This window comes from Octopus bimaculoides, chromosome 11 (assembly GCF_046866305.1).
Source record: "Octopus bimaculoides isolate indiv1 chromosome 11, ASM4686630v1, whole genome shotgun sequence".
In the NCBI taxonomy this organism is placed as follows: Eukaryota; Metazoa; Mollusca; class Cephalopoda; order Octopoda; family Octopodidae; genus Octopus; species Octopus bimaculoides.
Window position 1 is genome coordinate 28,537,621 of NC_142938.1, and position 26,026 is coordinate 28,563,646.

Genomic DNA, 26,026 nt, shown 5'->3' on the forward strand with positions numbered 1-26,026 from the left:
TCTAGAACAGTTGATAAAAGACCTGTCCTTTTAGGCTCCATCCATCATGTTATTCTTTTGGTATAACCAACAGACAAAGAAGAAAAGAGTGCTTGAGAAAGGCAAATGGACTTACCCTACAATCTGACCTCTCATCATGTAGCTGTGCCAGACCAAAAACATTTTCAGAAGATGACCACAACCTTTGGCCTGAAAGTAATGCAGGAACGTTTGTTTGTTATGTGACCATATTTCTCATAAAATATTGGTTACAAATTTTGGCACAAGGCCAGTAATTTCAGGTGTGTGGAGTAAGTTAATTATATCAACCCCTGTCTTCAACTGATACTTATTTTATCAACCCCAAAAGAGATGAAAGGTACAGAACAGAAAGACAAGCAAAATGTCGTTAAGCATTTTGCCTAGAGTGCTCGCGATTCTTCCATCTTATAAATTGATAGTTTGATTTTTGAAGAATGGTGAAACTCAGCTCTTTGTCTCTTTTCTTCACCTTCTTCATTATTTTTTTAAGGTGGACATCATTGTTGTTTTGTAAAACTTATTTCTCCTTGCCTTTTTGTTTGTTTCGTGTTGACCTTTCAGTTTTTTTAAAAAATTTTCTTTTATTCTTTCTTTTTTTTTTTTTAGATTTTGCATTTTATTCAACAATTAGTACACTTTCCTCAGCAACCATTATTTCTTCATCATCACACACTGATGAAGTACCAATGGTTACCACTGTTAAAGGACATGTTATTTACTCACTTGTTTCTAAACTTGCTCTGGAAACAAGGGTTTGTTACTTCTGTTGGTGTCCCAGCTGGTTTCCATGGTTTTCCTTCCCCATTTTCTAGCCTGGTCACTCTAGTTCTTCAAGACAAAAAGCTTTAGGGTGGTTCATACTTCAACAAATGCAGCAATTAGGCTTTGCCCTTTGCCCTTTGTCTTGATGCCCTTTGCCCTTTGTCTTGATGCCCTCAACTGGGCACAGTTTTAATAAGGCTTTGTGGCCTTCAGAGGTCATCAAGACCAGCAAACCCATTCCAACACACCCTGGCCTCATGATGTTATTTCTAGTTAGCTCTGCTTTAACCACTCAAGCATATTGGTTTCAAATTTTGACACAAGGCCAACAAGTTTGGTGGGAGGGGCTAAGTCAATGACATCAACCTCAGTGCTCAGTTGGTTCTTACTTTATCCACTCCAAAAGAATGAAAGACAAAGTCAACCTCAGCAGAATTTGAACTCAGAACATAAAGATGGACAAAATGCTGCTAAGCGTTTTGCCCAGTATGCCAACAATTTTACCAACTCGCCGGCCAAACCACTCACCCATATTGCAATACAAAATGGAAGACTAGACACAGATCTATATCACTTCTTCATATCATGAACTGGGAAATAAATAGATAGGTGAAGGTATGTGTATCAATTTCAGCCTGTATTGTGGCTGAGTCTTCATTTTTGAAAATACACATATAGCAGATAGTGCCATGACTTTTCTTCCTTTCTCAATTGAGAAAATTTCTTCTGAGATGTCCCAAATTGCTTGTTGCAATTTTTGTTCTGGAGGTAGATTCTGTCAAGTACCATCTTTTCTAACGCATAAATATTTTTTTTTCTTTGCTCTCTTTTGGGTTAAACCCATTGGCAAAGAAACACTGTTTAGTCTTCCAAAATTCTCCCAACTACTTTTTTTTTCTTGGAACTGTGTTAAGTATAAAAACTTTATTTGTTCTGTTTGTGTTAGCTTTAACATAACCACTATGAGAACAATTTAAGATGCCTGACTCCAAGCAAATGTTGCCACTGTTATTGTTGCTGCTATTATCATTATCATTAAAACTATCTTTATTTACCACAAGAGAAACAGATTTGGAGACAGACATTTAGAGGACAAATTGGTGGTGGTGGTGGCAGTAGTGATGGCAGCAGCAGCAGTGCCCTTCTCCAGCTGTGCTATTTGACCTTCAAGCACAGGCTGAGAGTGGATCAATTTGTGCGGCTCATTCTGACCACATACTCCTGCCTTTTGAGCAAACTTACAAGAGAGTAGCACATTCCTCTTCATATAATGGTTTCAAATCCATGGGGATGAAAGGCAAAATTGACCACAGTGGGATTTGATACCAGAAAGTAAAGAGCTGTAAAAAATTTTGCAGAGATTATTTCTGATGTTCTAACAATTTTGCCAGCTCACTTCCTTTCCTCTTCAAATATTAGTTTCTAATATTATCAGAAATGTTTATGGCCAAGACTTATGGTGATTTGTTCTGCTTGAGAAGACATGTCAAGCTATCAGAGTCGTTGTTGTCATTATTGTCATCATCATTGTCATCATCATCATCGTTGTTGTCATCGTTGTCATCATCATTATTATTGCCATCATTTTATGTGCAGTTTCTGATACCAACATGCTTTGGGCTGATATTCTCCACCACAGCATCCCATCACTTGTTGAAGTCCTTTGGCATCTTATTCTTCAGTCTCAACCTCTTGAAATCAACCTTCCACCATTTATTCTCATTTCTTTCTTAGTATTCCTCTACCTCAGGCTCTGTTCACCTTCATTTGCATCCTCTGACATTTCTTTGCCCATCAGTCACCCTCTCTATGCATCTCATGATCATACCATGTCAGGCTTTTGTCTTTTACACTTACATCTGATTCCTTTCATATTGCAGAGGTTTTCTCTCTAATCATTTCTCTCATTGCTCATCATCATCATTTCAATGTCCATTTTGACATGCTCACATAGGTCAGACAGAATTCACTAAAGCAGATCTTCTACAACCAGATGACCTTCCTGTCACCAATCCTCACCTGCTTCCAACTAACATAATGTTTCCCTGTGGATGAACATATTTTCATGGAAGATTGGAAATGAAGGATATCACTTGTATGATAGGGATTCTCATTTACAATTATTATATAATGTCACGTCAAGGAGACCCATACACAGATACACACACATACACACACACATACATACATGCATATATACACACTCACATATATATATGTATATATATATATATATATATATATATATATATATATATATATATATATATATATATGAATGGGTAAAAAAATATAAGGAGTGCATTGTGTTTCATAAATAATATTTCAAGGGTTTAACATAACAAAAAGAAAAATTTAACAACAACATAACAATCAGAAAATTTGACAAAAAAAAACAAACAATGGTTTTGTCAAATTTTCCATTTGTTATGTTTTCGTTAAATTTTTCCATTTGTTCTGTTAAATCCTTGAAATATATATATATATATCCACACACACACTATATATCATCATCATCATCATCATTGTTTAACGTCCGCTTTCCATGCTAGCATGGGTTGGACGATTTGACTGAGGACTGGTGAGCCAGATGACTACACCAGGCTCCAATCTGATCTGGCAGAGTTTCTACAGCTGGATGCCCTTCCTAACGCCAACCACTCCGAGAGTGTAGTGGGTGCTTTTACTTGCCACCAGCACAAGGGCCATGAGAGAGCTTTCTCGATTATCCGGCAATTATTTAATATTGATGGTTTGGTTGGAATCATTCAGTTTTTCCGGTATATCATCATCATCATCATCATCATCGTTTAACGTCCGCTTTCCATGCTAGCATGGGTTGGACGATTTGACTGAGGACTGGTGAAACCGGATGGCAACACCAGGCTCCAGTCTGATTTGGCAGAGTTTCTACAGCTGGATGCCCTTCCTAACGCCAACTACTCAGAGAGTGTAGTGGGTGCTTTTACGTGTCACCCGCACGAAAACGGCCACGCTCGAAATGGTGTCTTTTATGTGCCACCCGCACAAGCCAGTCCAGGGGCGCTGGCAACGATCTCGCTCGAAAATCCTACAGGAGCCAGTCAGGCGGTACTGGCAACGGCCACGCTCAAAATGGTGCATCTCATGTGCCACCCGCACAAGAACCAGTCCAGGGGCACTGGCAACGATCTTACTTGGCTTGCCGGGTCTTCTCACGCACAGCACATTTCCAAAGGTCTCGGTCAGTAGTCATCGCCTCGGTGAGGCCCAATGTACGAAGGTCTTGCCTCACCACCTCAGCCCAGGTCTTCCTGGGCCTACCTCTTCCACGGGTTCCCTCAACTGTTAGGGTGTGGCACTTTTTCACGCAGCTATCCTCCTCCATTCTCACCACATGTCCATACCAGCGCAATCGTCTCTCTTGCACGCCACAACTGATGCTTCTAATGTTCAGCTTTTCTCTCAAGATATATATATAGTGAGTTCAAACAAGAAAAACGGCAAAAAAAGCAACAAAAAACAACAATGCGAGGACTTGATACAGATATTGTGTTACTGGACGCTGAGGAAAGGAATAGTTATATATATATACTAGCTGACGTACCCGGTAATTCCCAGAAAAGCAGGGCTTATCCCTTGGTTCCATTCTCATAATTGTTTCACTAATCCAGTAACAACAATACAAAGTATGTAGCCCTTAAAATGTTTTTTGTGCATTTATAGAGAATACCAAACTGTCTTACACATGATCTTGTTTTCAGGAATTCCCAATAAGTTATGAATACCCAAATTGTGAAGTCAGTTGTGTAATAACATGAAATTAATTACCCGATAGTAAGAATTCAAATAAAGTAGCCCCGAAAAAGGCTTTAATACGTTTCCAGAGTATATAGAACTTAGGCGAAAATACTAATAAGGTATGTATACTAAAATAATGAAGCATGTTACATAATAACAGGTTAATCAGATATGAGATAATAACAATTCAAAGTAAATAACTCTGAAAAAAGCTTTTGTGCGTTTGCAGAGGATATTACCCTCAGCAGTGCTAGTGTTGGTATATTCATGAATAAGTCACTAACTGAAATAAGTGGATCTGTTGTTTACGAAAATACTATTTACTTGTTTAAGCATTGTACTGGATAAAATGTGAAAATAACTGAAATAGTTCAAATACTAAGAAATAAACATTCTCAATTTGATTTATACTAAATAATTTACGAAGATGAATGGGTTATTTCCCTTGGATGTTTAAAAATAATATATTAGTTATATGTAGTAGATATAAGAATCCCTTCCAGGGGCCCAATTATCAATTTTTTTTTTCAATAATCTAAGTATGTCACTAGTTTTCCAAACATGAGTTCTACTCATGTGTCAAGTTTAATCAAAATCAATAAAATGATGTAGGAGGAGTTAGATAACAACTCCACAAACAAACACACCCGCAGACAGAATTTTCCACATATGTAGTAGATATTGCTTAGGCATTGTGAGACTAATAACCTGGTGTAGAACTCTACATACATATGCTTCAGAATGAAGTGTTAGACAAGTATAGAATGGTACTAAGAAAATGAGACGACAAAGGAAAAAACAATTATGTTATGAACTTCATTTACTTATAGTTGTTTGTATGAGATGCAGTGGACTGAGTACCTGAATAACACTTTATAGCTTCATCGGAGCCTCAAGTATGAAGTACAATTTACTTAGGGAAAAAATTACATTTGAGCATATAAGTATGTATAACAGGCTTCTTTTAGTTTTCATCTACCAAATCCACTCACAAGGCTTTGGTTGGCCCAGGGTTATATTAGAAGGCACTTGCCCAAGGTACCGTTCAGTGAGACTGAACCTAAAATCATGTGATTGGGAAGCAAACTTCTTAACTACACTAACATGCCTGCACACTAAACATTTCACATCCTGCAAAGCATGTTCATCTCATTTCTTGCTGGTCTTCATTCATCCCCTGCATCTCTGCATCTAATACCCATGTTTCACTTGCATAAAATGCTGCATTTCCAACATAAGCATCATGCAATGTATCCTTCACACGGTGAGAAAACTTTGTTGTTACCAGCAGAGATAATAACTGCTTAAACTCCACAATTCTTTTCTTACTCCAAGTATACTTTCAGAGAACTCCCCACTTGTACTATTTTTATCAACTGATACTGGAAGCTATCAAAAACTTCTACACAATTCTCTGAACATTTGAAAGAATTTATTTCATGGGTACTCATACTATTAACTATTCCTGTGTATTTGCTTTATATATGAAATTCTTTGTATTCTCATCTATTTGACCCAGAAGTAATGCAGAGAATATTGCTTACAATAAAAAGATGTTTCTGGTAATTTTTCTTCAAGAACTTATCATATTCCTTCATTTTACAGATGTGGCTACAGTAGTATGTGGAGCTCAAAATGAACCAATATGGAAATTAACTTACCAATCTTTAAGAAACCAAAGATAGAAGACAATGGGGAATCAATTTCCAGCAGTGAAACAACTGTGCCAGACCAGACCAAGAAATATGTGACCCAAGTATTCCTAAGTAAGCTTGTTGTCATTATTGTAGTGTGAAGATGTGTGACTGAGTGGTTAGAGTGTTTGGTTCACAATCATGATGTGGTTCAATTGCTGGTTTAGACAGTGTGCCCTTGAACGAGGCATTTTATTTCACATTGATTGATCCAGTATATTCTCTCCCCATCCAGTTGCAAAATCTTCAGTATCTATTGAACTGAGGGTAGGAGATCCAAGAGCATGCCTGTGTGCTAGCAATTACATGAGCACCTAAAGTAGTTAGAAAAAGCATGGTAGTACATTAGCACCAGGACATACCCTCTTGTGAGTAATGACTGGCTGGACCTTCTTCTTTTTCTTGTTGTTGTTGTTGTTGTTGTTGTTGTTGTTGTTGTTGTTGTTGTTGTTGTTGTTGTTGTTGTTGTTGTTGTTGTTGTTGTTGTTGTTGTTGTTGTTGTTGTTGTTGTTGTTGTTGTTGTTGTTGTTGTTGTTGTTGTTGTTGTTGTTGTTGTTGTTGTTGGTAGTAGTAGTAGTAACAGCAGCAGCAGTTGTTGTTGTTGTTGATTAGATGATGAATCAGTAGAAATAGCAGAAAACTGGATTACATATACAATATTTAGTTTCTTCTTTCCCTCTCAATTTCAATTCTAAATCTTTCTGGGCCAGCTTAGCTTCTTTTATGTGTTCAAAGCCACTGAAATAAGTGCCTGTTATATACTGAGGTCTATACAATCGACAACACCTATTGCCAACAGATTTGTGACATTGATATAGTCCTTACAAAAATATAGAAAATTAATTATTGTTGTTGTTGTTGTTGGGGATGCTGAAGATGGTGAAACTGATGAAGTCTAATAGACTGAAACATATTGTCCATGGTTGTCCCCCAACCCTTGACTACTAACAAAGATCAAACATTCTTCATCATCATCATCATCATTTAACGTCCATTGTCTGTGCTGGCATGGATTGGATGGTTTGACCAGAGGTGGCAAGCTGGAGAGCTGCACCAGGTTCCAGTTTGATTAGGCATGATTTTCACAGCTGAATGCCCTTCCTAATGCCAGCCACTTTACAGTATGTGCTGGGTGCTTTTATGCGGCAGCAGCACAAGTGTATTTTATGTGACATCAGTACAGGATGCTTGCAGATCACTCCTCTTCACCAGGAGGAGCGGCCTTAACACTTATGCTGTGGAGTATGGGTATTCTTGAGTACAGCAAGGCACCTAGTATCTCAGTCCTTTGTCCGATATCTTCTTGGATTTCCCTCTTCCACATGTTCCATCTACTTTGATAGAATGGCTCTTCTTTATGGAGCTGTTGGCATCCATCTGCATCACATGACCAAACCAGCACAGTCTTCTCTCTCAATATACTAACACTCTGTCGAACATGTACACATCCGGTGGAGCATACAGCCTTATTCCTTTTTATAAACCTTCTTTAAACATTCCTTCTTAAACATGTAAATTAACTGAGAGAATAATTCATTTTTTTGAAATTATCTCCCCTTTACTTTGAGTGTCACTAACAATGGCTTTCTTCTATTAAGAGGGGATTTTCAATAAATAAATAATTCTTTTTTTTTTACATACATCATTCAGTACATCACCCTTTAATTTATTTATTGAACTTCTTGTCATTGACCCAATGCCACATTTTTATTTTATAATCATTTAAATTAACACTGCCCAAAATTATTCCTAATTCTTTTCTTTTCTTTTTTTCTGTCCATAAAAATCATTGGGAACTGATCAAAGCAGACTTGAGTACACTAAACTATGCTAATAAGGTACAATTATACAAATATATATATATATAGTTGTCCACCTTGCAAACATATATACCTTTCCCTTAACCTTATGCACTTTGGGAGATAAATTCTTCACTTGAAATTATTTCCCCTTTGTATTGAACTCTCTAACAATTACAGCTAGGTATGTTTGTTTTATGTCTCCAATTACGAAAAAAACTTCAATTAAAAGTTATTTTTGCAAGCAACATTTAGTACATCACCCTCCTAAGTTATTCCCCTACCTAAATATTTCAGTTTCCCTTATCAGATACTTTAGTTTCTTGTTTCACAGTTCTGGTTTCAAATCTCACTAGAATCCCCTTTCCTTCTGCTTTAAAACATATAAGACTATTAGCAATAGTAAATAATTAATCAACTTTATCTCACTCTTTCTCTCTTTGAAATTATGAAAGATTACAGAGCTTAACAAAGTAAACCATTATTGTTGTTGTTGCTCTTGAAGGTTTCTGCCTACTATTTGGGTGCTGAACTCCCAATCATGTGCTTGTGAGTTCAATTCCTGATGCATTGTTTCCTTAAGTAAGACACTTCACTTCATACTGGTCCAGTTTACTTGGCAATAACGAATGCCAGTCAAATGCCAGTTCAGTCTTCTCTCCCTCCCACTGTCACATCCCTTGTAATATTTGTTCCAACAATGTGCTATACTATAGCCTCAGGCTGACCAAAGCCTTGTGGGTGGATTTGGTAGACGGAAACTGAAAGAAGTTCATCGTATATATTTATGTATATATATATATATATATATATATATATATATATATATATATGTGTGTGTCTGTGTTTGTGTGTCTGTGTTTGTCCCCCCAACATCACTTGACAACCGATGGTGGTGTGTTTAGCGGTTCGGCTAAAGAGACCGATAGAATAAGTACTAGGCTTCCAAAGAATAAGTCCTGGGGTCAATTTGCTCGACTAAAGGTGGTGCTTCAGCATGGCTGCAGTCAAATGACTGAAACAAGTAAATGAGTATATATATATATATATATATATATATATATATATATATATGACAGGTTTCTTTCAGCTTCCATCTTCCTGATCTTCTCTCAAGAGTTTGGTTGATTTAGAATCATTGTAGTAGAGGATATTTGCTCAAGATTCCATGCTGTGAGACTGAATCCAAGATTACATGGTTGGGAAGCAAACTTCTTAGCCATACAGTAATGGCCACACATGTCATCATCATTATCATCATTTAACGTCTGGTTTAACTGAGGTCTGGTAAGCCAGCGGCTGCACTAGGCTCCAATCGGATCTGGCAATGTTTCTACAGCTGGATGCCTTTTCTAATACCAACCACTTCAAGAGTGTAGTGGGTGCTTTTTACATGCCACTGGTGCAGGAGCCAGTTAAGTGGGCTTGGCATCGATCACGTTCAGGTACTGCTTTTTACGTGCCACCGGGACAGGGACCAGTCAGCAGGTACTGGCATCGGCCACGTTCGGGTGGTGCTTTTTATGTGCCACCGGCATGGGAGCCAGTTAGGGGATGATTTTATCATTTGCACAGTGTTACACCAGGGGTTTGGTAGAATCATTAGAGTATCAGACAACATGCCTAGAGATATTTTCTCCTGACACTTTGGATTCTGAATACAAATCCCACAGATCAACTTTGCTTTTCATCTTTTTGGGAGGTGGCGGGGATGGGCAATAGAATATAGTACCAGTTAAATACTGTTGTTAAAGTAATCAACTAATCTTCTTCATCATTTAAGGGCTGCCTTCCACGCTGGCATGGGTTGGACAGTTCAACAGAAGCTGGCAAGCCAGCGGACTGCACCAAGCTCCACTGTCTGTTTTGACATGGTTTTTATGACTGATGCTTTTCCTAGCAGCATTTCGTCTGTCTTTACATTCAAATTCCACCGAGGTTGACTTTGCCGGTCATCCTTTAGGGGTCAATAAAATAAGTACCAGTTGAGTACTGGGTTCGATGTAATTGACTTACCCCCCACCTCAAATTCAGGCCTTGTGCCTATAACAGGAAGGCTTATTATTATTATTATTATTATTATTATTATTATTATTATTATTAGGAGTAGGAGTAGTAGTAGTAGTTGTTTCTAAAAACATCAACCATATTTTGTTTTTGTCTTGTAGTTCCCCCAGTAAGCCAGTATAAACCACACAAAAGTCGGCGAACACGATTAAAATACAGCCTGGGACCTGACCGTTCTACATCTGGTTCTTGTGGCAGTGGCATCACACAGTCTGCATTTGTTGGTAAGTTGAGGAGCACCTTTACATTTTACTGTTTTATATATATAATCTCGTTCTTTGACAGTGGCATCACACAGTCTGCATATATGTGTATATGCATATGTGTATATTTTCACACCTTCACACCTACATACACACATGCATACGTTAAGATCACCAGCATTCTCTCACATACACGCACCTTCTCAACTTGGGTTCACCACTTCTTTGTTATCTCCCCTTTTTCTTAGCTCTCCTGTGTGATCCTTCTGTCCGGCATTCGCCATGATAGATCGCTGACCACTACATTTATATTTTTTTCTCCTTGTTTTTTTCGGTGTTCCTTTCAGTTGAAGAGTGTAGGCGCGAAACGTTAAAGACTTTCTCTATTCCTGAGCATTATACTAATACATCCATTTGTTGTTTACACCACCTATCTTTGTCTGTTGTTTTTTTCGTAAATTCTCCCATATATATATATATATATGTGTGTGTGTGTGTATCATATATGTATATGTATATATACATATGTATGTATTTTGTGGTATATATATTATATAAATATGTGCTGTTACACACATACACACACACACTTACATACACATACACACAAATACTCACACATTTACATTGACATATAACTGCAGATATTACTGGTACGCAGTGGACTGGAATGGCATAGGAAGTAATAAAATGATAAATTACACAAATATCTCTGCAACTATTGATAATAATTTATTGTTATTACTCATCCATGTTCCATTAACTTACAAGTTTCTAGTCAATTTTCTGTGTATTTTTTGCCAAATGTTTTGTTTTTCTTTTGCTTCTTCTGACAGGAAAAACCGATAATTGTGAGAAGGAATCAAAAAAGTCACAGAATGATGGAACAATATCTGTAAGTAATAAATTAATATACATACTTAAAACTGCCTTGGATTAAAATTACAATGTGTATAATGTGTATTGTGTTTTGAACAAAAAGAATAGCACTAACTGTAATGTTTTGTCTCATACAAACTTCTTAAAGAGATTTGTATGATGAAAAAAAGTATTCTTAGTAATTTCAATACTTTTCTTCATCCTGACATTGTGTAAAACAGTGATTCCCACTGATGGGGCATACACTCACCAGTGAAGTTTGGGATCTAAAATTTCTTTTCTTTTACTTTTTAGTGGGACATGGTATTGTGAAAATCTTTTTTTGTTAATCAATAATGTACATTTTTTTGTACACACTCACTGGCACTCCATTGGTTACGATGACAAGAGTTCCAGTTGATTTGATCAACAGAATGGCCTGCTCATGAAATTGACATACAAGTGACTGAGCAATCCACAGACATGTGTACCCTTAATGTAGTTCTCAGGGAGATTCAGTATGACACAGAATGTGACAAAGTTGGCCCTCTGAAATACAAGTACTCTCCTTTTAGCCAGCTTAGTAAACTGGGGCAACATGAAATAAAGTGTCTTGCTCAAGGATGCAACACACTGCCAGAAATTGAACTCACAACCTTACAATCATGAGCCAAATACCCAGACCACTAAGCCACATGCCTTCACATATTTTGTACTCAATAAGAGTTACTGGTAGAGTATTTTGTATTAAATAATTGTGATAAAATATTTAAAATAAAGTTGTTTTTTTTTGTTTTCCAATTACTGGTGGGGCATATATTTTTCTGGAAAGTTGTAGTGAGGCCTGTAGGGAAATAGGTTAGGAAACACTGGTGTACAAGTTGCAAACAAATGTTACCATCATATGTGCAATATCATTTGTTGCAATCTTCCTTGAAACCATGTCCAGCCATTGTGCTTTTTGTGTATGGAGAACCTGTGGAAATAATATTACGTTATTTAAAAGCAGTTGAGGGTTGTGGACAGAAAGATCATCTGACTACAGAAAATTTGCTTCAGTGATTTCTTAGGTACATAGCCTCACATTTGATGAGAGAGAGATACAGTTAATAATATCAACCCCAGTATTTGACCAACGCTATATTTTATTGACCCTGGAAAGATGAAAGGTGAAGTCGATTTTTGTGGAATTTGAACTCAGAACATGAAGCACTGTAACTAAATACTAGGTATTTTGTCTGATGCTTTAATGATTCTGCTAATCTGCCATCTTTTATTCCACTGTAATATTATGGCTTTTACTTTCTTTTTATTGGTTAGTCAGAAGTAAGAATAGTACACTTGATCTTTTTTTAGGGCCTCCAAGATTGGTGGGAGCAGGGTGGGAGTCATATGTCCTCAAACTGAAGACTTGGTTCAAATACTTGCAGCAAAATGGACTCTGCTAAAGGCATCCAAATTTGCTAGGTGGTAGGGTTAAATGCGACAAATAATTAAGTCTACTGCCTAAATAGGCCACAGCAAGATTTGTACTCAAAATTCAAAGAACTGGAACAAATACCACAAACCATCTTATCCAAGGCACTAACACTTCCATCAGTCCACAGTCATAAACTAGTATTTTATTTACTGAATCAAAAAGAATGAAAGGCAATGTTGAACTTGGATTGTAAAGGGACATAACTAAATATTACATGGTTTTAGATGCAGGCATGGCTGTGTGGTCAAGTTGTTTTGCTTTTCAACATCATGGTCTTGGTGTCAGTCCCACTGTGTGCCATCTTGGTCGAGTGTCCACTACTGCCCCAGATTGACTAATGCCTTGCAAGTGGTTATGGTAAATGGAAACTGAAAGAAGCCCATCGTGTGTGTGTGTGTGTGTACATGTATATATATAAAATCATAAATGACAGAAATAGTTTGACGAAATTTTATGTAACAATAAAATAATCTTAATATATAAAGCTGAATTTGTGTGTCTGTGTGAAGCCTTTTTAAAAGTGTATAAAAATCCACATTTTCCACTTTTTCATAAAAATTTTCTATGCATATATTATTTATTATGTAGATTCCGAATATACAAAAATTTTCGGTGAAAGTGTTTTGGGAGGTGGGTGGAGGATAATTTTCGGAAATTCCACTTAAATTCCTCTTAACTTCCAGGAAAATGAATATTTTTTCGTGAAATTTTCTACAAATATACCTTGATGTATGTACATTTCAAGCATGTATGAATTTTGAAGGAAACAACTGCAGGTTATTTTTGAGAAGTGTTCCCCACTCGGTGGTGTTTCGGAGCAAGTCGTCCATATTTGTTTCATTTTTCTCTATTATGTGCATCTGTAGATTTCTGATGAAGTAATAGGCAGTGAAGAGAAGCCGTCATATTCCTTTCTCCCCCTCTCTCTACCTCTTCCTCTCTCGCTCTCTCAAATGCATACATGTGCAAGTACACAATCATTCAGTAAAATACAACTCATGTTCATCAATGTTTTGTAAATATACCACAATTTTCACTAGGGTGTTAGGGTTAGGGTTAGGATTGGTGTTATGGTTACGGTTTTAGCGTCAGGGTTAGGGTTTTAGGATTAGGGTTAGTGTTAGGGTTAGTGTTAGGATTAGGTTTAGGATTAGGGTTGGGTAATCGTGCGGGTGTTAATCTGAAAAATTACAGATATGTGAAAAGTACCGACCTTGATATCTATTATAACTTTTGTTGTTCTGTTTAATATATACATAGATTATGCCTCCAAAGAAGAGAGTTTGCTGGGGAAAGACAGCAACAGGTTTAAAATGACAGCAACAGACTGCAGCAATTCACCACATTCCAGAAGCTACTTTGAACATAATGCAAAATGGTGCATCAACATCTTCTGCCCAATCTGATAGAATTCTGGCAAAACTGTGTAGCAACAGATCGCCAGCAATTGCTTCATCACAAATTGCCAGCCTAGCTCCTGCTAAAAGGGATTACCCTGTTATGTATAATCAGGGCAGCGTAAAAAGTTGTTTTGCACAAGCATTTCTATAGCCAATTAGACGGATGAAATTTACGTACGCTTAATAATTTTACGCAAAACAGCCTTCAGACTTTCCCTATTAATTTCATCGTCTTTTGAATTATGAACATATTTACATCATAAGGGTTTTTTTGTTGTAAGGCTTTCTTTTTTAGTTGATTTTCACCTAGCAAGACTTATCGTAGATGGCGTTATAAGTCACACTCGGACAAGGTCGGGTTATACTGCTAGTTCTAATATAAAACAATTGCAGTGTGGAAGGTGTTTTTAAGCCATTTAAAAACACACAAAAACCGTTAGATTCACTTCACAATTTAAATTTATTTTGCCAAAATATTTTCATCAACTTGAAACCGCAACATAACCACTGACAAAATTCCAATGCAGCACGGAATTTTGTCAGTAATCAGGACGCTGTCTCAAGGTGATGAAAATATTTTGGCAAATTTAAATGTTGAAGTGAATCTAACGGTTTTTGTGCGTTTTTAAATGGCTTATAAACACCTTCCACACTGCAATTGTTTTCGTTTCAGTACACGATCTCAAATCAGGTCACTTGCTATGCAAGTACATCTCCGTACATGTCATTCATCATCATTACCGTCATCATTTAATGTCAGTTTTCGTAGCAAGGCCAGTGGTTGCACCAGGCCCCATTGTCTATTCTGGCATGGTTTCTATGGTTTGATGCCCTTCTTAGCGCCAACTGCTCCATAGAGTGTACTGAGTGCTTTTAGCATGACACTTGCACAAGTGCTTTTTAAGTGGCACCAACACTGATATCAATTCTGCTGTGGTGGATGGGTCTTCTTGAGTACAGCAATGATCCAGATATATTGGTCCCTAGGCTCTGTGTCTTGAGATTGGCCTTCAAGATATATATATATATATCTTTGCATGTATTTATGTATGAGTATGCATGAGTGTGTGTGTATTTCCTTGTCTTTGCATTGGGTGTGAGTTGTAAACAAATGTGACCATCATATATGTGGTTGCAATCTTCCTTGAACTCATGTTCTGCCATCAAGCGTTTCATATCTGGAGAACCTGAAGAAATATTGTGTTATTTAAAACCAGAAACAGGTGAGGTTGGTGACAGGAAGAACATCTGGTTGTAGAAAGTCTGCTTCAATAAATTTTGTAAAACCCATGCAAGTATGGAAAAGTGGACGTTGAAATGATGGACATGCAATAACAATGATATGTCTGACAGTTGCGATTCTTTCTGCCCTCATTTACCATTATTATGATCTGTGACATATTACTATTATTACTGTAGTTTCTAACACAGGTAGTGTTTTTTTACCTTTAATTAAGGAAAAAAAGGAAGAAGAGATTGTTGGAGGTTGGCAAGAGGCAAAGACATTATTCTGCTTAGCGAAGGCATCTGGGAAATATATAACTGCTGTCATTCGCAGAAAAACTAGTTTTACTGTGAGAAAAGCGCTGTTGAAGTGTTAAGTGAAATTTTGCAATCGAGGATCGAATCCACGCTATGCCTGCATGAAGCCACTACAAATACGTTGTGGAATAAAAAATTTATCTACTGTCATGGAAAAAGTGTAACTGTAAAAATGCAGAATTATTGGAGTAATGGGCATTCAAAAAAGTTTGTATGTATAGAAATGTATGAATGAAGACTTTAAGGTTTAAGATTCAAATTAAAGAAGTGCAGTAATAATAATGTTAAGCAGTTTAAAGCTGTGAGTAGTGAAATGCAGAATTAGGTCAGCTGATCGTGAGAATTAGATATTGATCGCTTTGCTAAAATCTGCATGTGGTATGGGTTATTTCCCTTGGGTTGTTTAAATAAAATATTAGTAATATGTAGTAGATAGAAGGATCCATTGGAAGGGCCCTATTATCAGTTTTTTTACAACAATCTAAGTATGTCCACGAAGTTTCCCGACATGAGTTCTACTCACATGTCAAATAAAGTATAAAAGTGATATTGTCTGCAAAAATTAGAAATAGGACATACAAAAAATCAATATTCAAAGTAATCGAACATAAGCAATGAAATGGGTTATTTCCCTTGAGTGTTTTAAAAAGTTAGTTTTTTTTTAGGTAGATATAAAGGTCCCTTCCAGGGGCCATATTATCGATTTTTTTTCAACAATTTAAGTATGTCATGAGGTTTCCAGACATGAGTTCTACTCACGTGTCAAATTTCATCAAAATTAATAAAACGATGTAGGAGGAGTTAGCTAACAACACCACAAACACACACACACACACACCAATTTCCACATATGTAGTAGATATGTGACAAGCTTCTTTCAGTTTCTGTTTACGAGATCCACTCATAAGGATTTAGTCAGCCTGAGCCTAGAGCAGAAGACACTTTCCCAAGGTGTCATGCAGTGGAAGTGAACCTGAAACCATGTGGTTGGGAAGTAAACTTCTTACCACACAGCCACTTGAGTGTCAGTATGGTCTTGCAGTTTTTATTCTGAATTTTTATATTATGTGTTCAAATGCCCTTGAGGTCAACAATGACCATTCCTTCCAGGGTTGATAAAATGAAGTAACTATCTATTTCTAGGGTTGATGGTATTGACAAGCACCCTTCTCAGATTTTCTGGACTTGTACCTAAGTAAGAAACAGTTGAAATCTCTTATGTAGTAGTATAGAAAAGATATGAGTACTTAGTGGTTAAAGTGTTGGACATTTCATTGTAAGATTGTTGTTTCAGTTCCAGGACTGGGCTATCTGTTGTGTTCTTGAGCAAAACACTTCATTTCATGTTGCTCCAGCCCACTCAGCTAGCAAAAATGAGTAATTCTGCAAGAGACTAGCATCCCATCCAGGGAGGAATGTATGTGCCACGGAGACTGGGAAACCAGCCTTATGACTCAGGCAGGCTCTTTATCCTTTTGTAAAGGTATTTGGCCTAGTGGTTTAGGCATTGCACTCACAATTGTCAGATCATGGTTTGATTCCCAGACCAGGCAGTGTGTTGTGTTCTTATGCAAAATGCTTCATTTCATGTTGCTCTAGTGCTGTGTAGGAACTGGTATGCCAAAGAATAGACCCAATGTTTCCTCTGTGTGTTATAAAAGGCGACTAAAAGAGGTTGAGTAGGATTTGCACTCTGACCTCACAAACCCTTCAGCAAACAGATCCATGGGGTAGAGGGTTGTTGCCTGAGTAGAGCAGAGGCATCATCCACCAGGAGTAGTAAGGAGTCACCAACAAATGGTGGATGATGTGGTCAGATGTGCAGAATAAATCTGAACTAATTATATAAAATTGTTTTGCTCTGAAACTAAAGCCATTTCTTTTTACTTCTATTGATAATGTCCTATAGAAAAGCATAAATGTCACACAATATCATTTGTGTTCTAAAATATTTCAGGTTTCAGTCTAAAATCAATTAAAAACTTTTGTTCACTCCCACTTCAGGACATTCTTCAACTTTTAATTTAGTTAGTATCATAGCAATAGTCTCCCTCTCTATGATCGTTATGACAGTAATTCTCTGTCTTTGGCCTTATTCTTCCTATTGTTAATGTAGCTCTGCTAAAGACAGTCCCAAGCCTGGCTGCAAAAGGAGTAGGGTAGTTTCCCTGCCAGTTCAGCCAGAACCAGGAAACTGAGCAAGAAATCGTAAGGATACTGACAGACTAACATCATCACCAAAGTCTTTCATCCAGTTGCACCCACAGCAGTGTATTGGTTGAAAGGACAGCTTCCCTCTCCAATTGCCAGCTGGGATTTAAGAAGATTGTTAATATACCAATATAATGTATCTGACATATGTTTTTCTCTCCTGTAATTCTAACAAAACTGTTTTGTTTTATTTGTTCTGTCACATGACTACTTTTAATCACCAATTTTAATGTTTCTCTGTTTTTAATTCAACAGGAAAATGAAGTTTCGCTCTCCAGTTCAATGTTTAGTTCTAAAGAGAAGTGCTATGAAAACTTGTCTAACCAGGGATATTTACCGATATCTGAAGGAGCATGCTCACTTTTATCAGAGAAGGAATCTGGGAATGAATCTGGATATAGTTCTCATAGCGCTGGCTATATAAAAGATTTGCCTATGGACAAAAGAATCGAAAATTTGTCCAATGCAAATGATCCTCTGGTTGACATAAACAGTGTCGAGAGCAAACAGAGTAATTTATCAGAGTCAAATAGTGGCCCTTCAGACAAGAGAATGCGATTTTTGCGAACTGCTAGTGCCCTGCAACGGTCAGGGCTGATGGATATAACAATGAAGACTGCTGATATCTTGAAACAGAATCGGATAGTGAACAAAGAAATAGAAAGATTACACCAGGACACACTCAAATTTTTACATAGTGTCATCAATAACCCTGAGAATAAAACCTTCCAAGACACAATTACAAGGAACTGCGACAAACATTCTTGAGTAAAGCATGTGTGTATTTCTGAATCTTTTCTATCAGACACTCATGTTAATTTTGTTTCCATATTTACTACAGACACAAAAATTAATTCACCATCATCATTATCACCATCATCATTATCACCGTCATCATTATCACTGTCATCATTATCATCTCTGTTACTAGTAATTAAATACTTCTCTACTATTCAGATTTTGTCAATTCATAAAAATTTTCATTTTATCATATATTTATATCAGTTTTCTTTCTCTCTTTTTTGTTTTTGTTTGACAAAGAAGGTTTTGTTTGGAATATTGATTTTTTTTTGTTCTTTTCTTCATTCCATCAATCAGTATTTATTTTATTTTAGTTTTTACTGCTGTATATTATATATCATCTTATTTATTTCCTCTTTCCACCCTTTGTCTCATTCACCTCAATTCTCTCAAGCGTTAGATTAAGAGAGAATATTACTAGTCAAACTTTCTTTATTACAAATCATTGTTACTGATGAAAAGAATTCAATGAGAATGGGTTTGAAGTTCTAATATTTTAAGATTGCCATCTAGTGTCTGCCTCACTGACAAATTCAAGGAGATGGTTTACCTATTATATAGTTCACCTGTGCAAAATTCTACTATATTGCAATACTTCAATACAACCAATTTGTCATTCACAGTGGAATTATTAAAAAGACTTTCAGCTTTGTTCTCACTTATTAGAATGGAAATAATAAACAAATTATTTTCATTTTCAGAAAAGAAAAAAAAATTAAAAAGAAGACACAGGGGAAACAAAAATCCAATAGATGTGACATCTTAAAGTCGCTACTGCTTTAGGAGACATCTTAGAAGTGTGTTGGTCGTATTTTACACACAGCACTCAGTTTATATAAAACCACATATCCATATTTATTATGGTCGAGTTCCTTCTCTTCAATATTGTATTAATTAAATTTACTTCCTTCTCATCAAATGTGAATCAATCTTTTCTTTAGTTTCATTCAGTTTAACCATAAAGTAAGACTAGTCTCTCTGTGATTCCTGCAGTTTAATCTTCTCTGTACAAACCCAATAACAGAATATTTATGTAATAAATTAGATTCATGAATTGAGGTTTTTTTTTTTTAATGAGTTTCTCATTTGAATTTGTTTTTTTCTATTTTAATTCTAAAGTTGTTTCTTCAGATAGAAATAATATTGGTAAACTGTTGAAGAGGAAACTGCATTTATTAACCTATGAAGTGGCCATATTATTCACCTGTCATGCTTATGATAGATGCATTAAACTGTGTTACTCTCCTAAAATTTATAAGTTGTCATGGCAAACAAATTATCAAAATGTCAGCTTATTTTAGTGTCTAATAATATTTATGGACATGACAAAATATCCCACCATGTAAAGTATTTTTATCTATTTTCTTCTGCAAAAGTTGGACAGTACCACCAAAAATTCTGTTTCTTGATATTCCAGATTCCCATGGTGGATAGTCTTGCCAGCAAATATTTACAGACTGGCCATCTTAATTGTCAAATATTGTACATATCATTGAAAGAATACAAAATGGTACTTGGTTACATAAACCAACATTTTGAAAAGTCTATATTCCTAAAATATGGCACATAATGTTGCCGTCACTGATCTAAACATTATTTTTTGTTTAACGGTTTCAATTTCTAGTGATTAGTCAACTAAATATGTGACATATTTGTTGGTCATTCACCCGAAACTATGCACCAATAGCAACTGAAAACACTCACCATCTTATTTATATTAGCAACAGCATGGAGTAGTCATAGACAGGAGGGGAATATTTTTGCTTCAGGAGTAAAATGTTAGATATGTTTTATGTTGTACTTGTTGAAAAGCTGCTGTCTGTGAGTTGATATGAAGCATTATTGGATTTTAGAATTTAAAAGCTCTTGTAGTTGTTTTTGTTGTTGTTGTTGTTGTGTAAAGGCAAATGTAGTGCAGCAGTGAATTTAACTGTAAATTTCTTAATCCAGTTTCACTTCTCAGTCAGAACTATTTCACTTACTGCACTAATACCCATTGGCAAGGTATACACATCACTACTTCTTATTACTTCCCTTCAGCCATGACATCAAAGCTTCATCCTTACCAAGTCATCATCATCATCATCATCATTACCACCATCATCATCATCATCATCATTATAATAGTTGGGGAGTGGTAAAAATAGTAGATCAGTAAACCAAAAATACCTTGTGGTAATTAGTTGTACTCCTTCAAGTTCTCATTTTAAATCCCGCAATAGTTGACTTTGCCTTTGTTTGTTCCAGTGTTGATAAAGTGACAGTCATATATGGTGGGGGAAGGGGTGCAGTTATTCATAGATTATATATAACCCTAGCCTACTAAATTGCAGCCTTGTACCTGTGTAAGGAAATCATTATTATAAAATAACCATTGTTCAGTTTTCCAAAATGGACTCCGTTTTAATTCCCATTTGGAGCCATTTGTATTTATATTTTCAGTGACCACTAATAATGCCATTGGAAAATACATTTCTCTCTTCTTTAGAAACCCATGTCTATGTAAGGATATTGAACACTACTTTGTCACAGGTTTTTCTGCAATGAGTTCTACCATCTGGTTGCAGTTCCTAAAATGAGCTTTTTAGGAAATATTGAATACCACATATTCCCATTTTTTGTTATAACTAAATCACACCTATTTATTTCATAAATAATTGTATTCAACTTTAAATCTGTTTTCTGTTTTATTATTTCTGATTTGATCCAATATATCTACATGAAAATTTCATCATTCATTCCTTTTCTCAGGGACACTAAGTGATCTAAGAGAAATACCATGACTCCAAACTTGGAATTGAAAGCCCTATCTCCTGTCCAGTTCCCCAACACCACACCACTTATTCCCCACTATGCTCATTAACCTTTAGCATACTGTTGCTACATCATGTCGCTGTACGAGTTTTTTCCCCTCTCAATGCAACACGGTGCACTTGAGTTACAGGAGAGAAAAGTTGTATGGTAACATGATGCCCCTAAGTGTGCTAAAGGTTAATCATTAAATATTAGCAGCTCTAACTGATATTTCACTAGACAACACTCATTTACTAATTAACTTTCACACAAACTTTATAACTCGTGTATTCAGAAGAAAATATACAAGAGATACATTCTTGCCAATGAGATCAAATATCTGATTATTACAAAATCAATCAGATTGTAATGATATCCATTAGAGGAGATTATTCTTTATGTCTTCAGGAGACTAGGTGTAGATGATGTTCGTGCTTTTCCTCAAGGTTATTATTCATAGTATCAAAACTATCAGTGAAGTGACACAACCACAACCGAGAGTTAGGTACGTACATGATAAACCCATTTTACCAATATTTTATATACTGTTACTACATGGTACTTATAAAAATACCAGTGTTATTATTATAGTTGTTATTAAGTTACAACCCTTTATACCTTCAGTGCAAATCCTACTAAAATCAACTTAGTCTTTCATACTTCCAAGGTCATTAAAAAATGCCAATCAAGTGCTGTCGTCACTATATTTACCCTTAATCCTCTCAAAATCAAAGCCATGTGCCTGTCTAACTAACTATACACTCCCACTAAAGTGTGTCGACTTAGATCTATGTCAAAAAATTTTATTAATTGGATTTGGGCTGTAGTTGAGATAGAGTGATAAATTATCATGGCTAATTCTACATTTGGTGGGTTGGAGGAGCACCTACTGAACTGCCTCTCATATCAGGGTCAACATTGACTTTTATCTCTGCAAGTTAGTAAATTGAACATCAGTTATGAATTAAGGTTATGCAAAATGACTTTATCTCTTTCTTGCAAATCTGAGGCCTTGTGATTAACGTAGAAAATATTGTTGTTGACCCTTTAGCATTTAAACTGGCCATATCCAGCCCAAATATTCTGCTTGTTTTATGTTCAAACTGGCCAGATCTAGCTTCTCACATATACCCTACAGTGTCATTCTAAATATAAACAATCACCTCATCAAAATCTTGAAGCTCCAAAGAAACACATGATTAACTACAAACAATATAAATAAATAAGCATTACATTTGACAGAAATCTGAATGCTAAGGCAGTAGACTGGCAGAATTGTTTGCATATCAAACAAAGTGCTTTGTTGTGTTTAGTTAAGGTCCTTTATACAGTCTATCTTTAAATCATACCAAGATTGACTTTACCTTTCTTCCCTCCCAGGTCAATAAAATAAAGTACCAGTCAAGTACTGAGGTTGATGTAACAGGCTAACACCCTTCCCTCATATTTCTGGTCTTGTACCTGTATTAGAAATGTTAGCAATATCTATCAAAAATGACAAGCTAATAGAATTGTTAGAGCATTAGAATAAATGCCTTGCAGTATTTGTTCTTTCTATTTATATTCTGTGTTCAAATCCTGCTGTGGTTAGTTTTGCCTTTCATCCTTTTGGGGTCAATAAAAGAAAGTATCAAGTCAAGTTCTGGAGTTGATGTCATCAACTTCCCCATAATTGTTGACCTTGAACCTAAATCAGAAGCCATTATTATTATTATTATTATCATCATATAGGCAGCAAGTGATATGCTTAATGGTATTTCGTCTGTCCTTATGTTCTGAGTTCAAATTCTGCTGAGGTCAACTTTGCCTGTCATCCTTTCAGGGTTGATAAATTAAGTACCAGTGAAACACTAGGGTCGATGTAATTGACTATTCCCCGCCCACAAATTTCAGGCCTTGTACCTTTAGTAGAAAGGATTATTATTATTATTATTGTTGTTGTTGTTGATGTTGTGAGCTAGCAGAATCATTAGCACACTGGATAAAATGCTTCACAGCATTTCTTCTAGTTTTCAAATTCTGCCATGGTCAACTTTGTCTTTCATCTTTATGGAGTTGTTAAAATAAATACCAGTTGAACATTAAAGTCAATGTAATCGACTAGCCCTCTGCTCCAAAATTTCAGGCCCTGTGCCTATAGTAAAAAGTAGGACAAATTGTTGTTGCTGTTATCATTATTATTAAATGATTAATAGATTAGTAGAAACAGTAAACCGGGGATAAAATGCCTTGCAATGTTTAGTTACTATCGTTTACATTCTGAGTTCAGATACTGCAGAGGTTAATTTTCAATGCGAATAAAGTAAACATTTGAAAACTAGAGTTGCTATAATTGAACATATCCCACCCGCCTTTAAAATTGTGGCCTTGTGACTATGTTAGAAATCAATATTTTTTTTTAATGGAGAGGGCAATAGAGAAGATCAAGAATACAATGAATAAGTTACCTTGTAGTGTTCAGTCCTTTTCCTTTATGAAATGAGTTACAGTTTGAGTTCCAATCCAACCAGGTTAGACATTACTTTTTTTACCATATTTACATTAAAATATACTGTCCTTGTTTCCATTATTTTTTAAAATAATAAAGAATTTATTAAAATGACTTTGTCATTATATAACTGGTGTTTAGAATATAAATTTTGATGGAAGGTTTTAATTTAGATCACATTAAAACAGGGAATTTTATAATAGAACCAGGAGCAGTTACAAAAGACTTCTTATCAAAAATGTTAATACATAGTGTATCCCTTAAAACAGGCTTGTCAAAAAGTAACACTAGATACTTATTTCAGTTTTAAATACTAACCTTCATCAGTTTTATTAAGTTCTTGGGAATCCAAACTGTTGTGTAATCATCCATTTATGACTTTTTCATCAATACTGTTTGCTTTTTTGCATTATTAAATTATAATAAATTGTAAAATAAAAATTAAACTTTATGCATTAAATTGGTTAAGTTAACTATATCCACCACCTCACCAAATTTGAGGCCATGTATCTGTTGTTAAATTAATTAGATTAACAATACAGTATCACCCTAAATAGAATTTCAAACCTTGTGCCAATATAGTAATAAGTGTTAGTTCTTAATTACTGATAATTAATATTTTTTTATGGTTCATGATAGTTTAGTTTGGAATTCAACAAAAGGCAGTTGATCTCACTTCATTGCCTTTGTTGTTTTTTTGTTTTTTTTGTAAGATTCATGATGTGTTGGCTGTGATATTGCAGTACTTTGGGAATGGTCATTTTCTCAATTACCAATTAAAACTCATACTGATTATAGTTAAAACAGATATTGTTGTTCTTTGGGGATGGTCATTTCTGCTAAATGTCAATTAAAATACACTCTAATTGTTGTTCACTTCTTAATTAATAATCAGTATATGTGTGTTAATGGGCAGAATGGCCTGTTTATATATAAGTATGTGTGTGTGTGTGTATGGGTATATATATCCATACATACATACACACACACGTGTGTGTGTAGTTGTAATAATGAAATCAAACCAAACTGATATTTTGAAATCATTTAATACATATGTTTCAGGTTTATGTAATAGAATAGGAACTGCATCCATTATGTTAACCTTCCTCGATTAAAACAATTACTCCACTTATATGGATACTCTTGCTTCTACTTATGCAGAAACTCTAACGATTTGGAGTAGTTTGTTACATTTGACTCAAGTTGAAAATTCTGTTATCGTGCACTGCTTCTTAGCTGTGAAATATGACAAATACACCTGAAATATATGTATGTGTGTATGTATGTATATATAAATATATATATATATATGTATATATAAATATATATATATATATATATATATATATATATATATATATATATATATATATATATATATATATATATATATATATACATACACATATATATATATATATATATATATATATATACATATATATACATACATATATATATATATATATATACATACATATATATATATATATATACATATATATATATATATATATATATATATATATATACATATATATACATACATATATATATATATATATACATATATATATATATATATATACATACATATATATATATATATATATATATACATATATATATATATATATATACATATATATATATATATATATATATATACATATATATATATATATACATATATATATATATATATATATATATATATATATATATATATATATATATATATATATATATATATATATATACTATATATACATATATATATATATATATATATATATATACATATATATATATATATATATATATATATATATATATACATATATATATATATATATATATATATATATATATATATATATATATATATATATATATATATATATATATACATATATATATATATATATATATATATATATATATATACATATATATATATATATATATACATATATATATATATATATATACATATATATATATATATATATATATATATATATATACATATATATATATATATATATATATATATATATATATATATATACATATATATATATATATATACATATATATATATATATATATATATATATATATATA

General features: G+C 34.7%; 1 protein-coding gene across 4 annotated transcripts in view; it reads left to right on the forward strand.

Moving 5' to 3' along the window:
- Positions 1-21,292, forward strand: part of LOC106875245 (uncharacterized) — a 28,480-nt gene extending 7,188 nt beyond the window's left edge. For all 4 annotated transcript variants that reach the window (XM_014923310.3, XM_014923311.3, XM_014923313.3 and 1 more), the window contains 4 exons: positions 6,169-6,329; positions 10,225-10,347; positions 11,163-11,221; positions 18,073-21,292. In XM_014923310.3, the coding sequence (XP_014778796.1) occupies positions 6,209-6,329; positions 10,225-10,347; positions 11,163-11,221; positions 18,073-18,585 (816 nt within the window). In that variant the 5' untranslated portion in view covers positions 6,169-6,208 and the 3' untranslated portion in view covers positions 18,586-21,292. The remainder of the gene's footprint in view (positions 1-6,168; positions 6,330-10,224; positions 10,348-11,162; positions 11,222-18,072) is intronic.
- Positions 21,293-26,026: the final 4,734 nt, after the last annotated feature.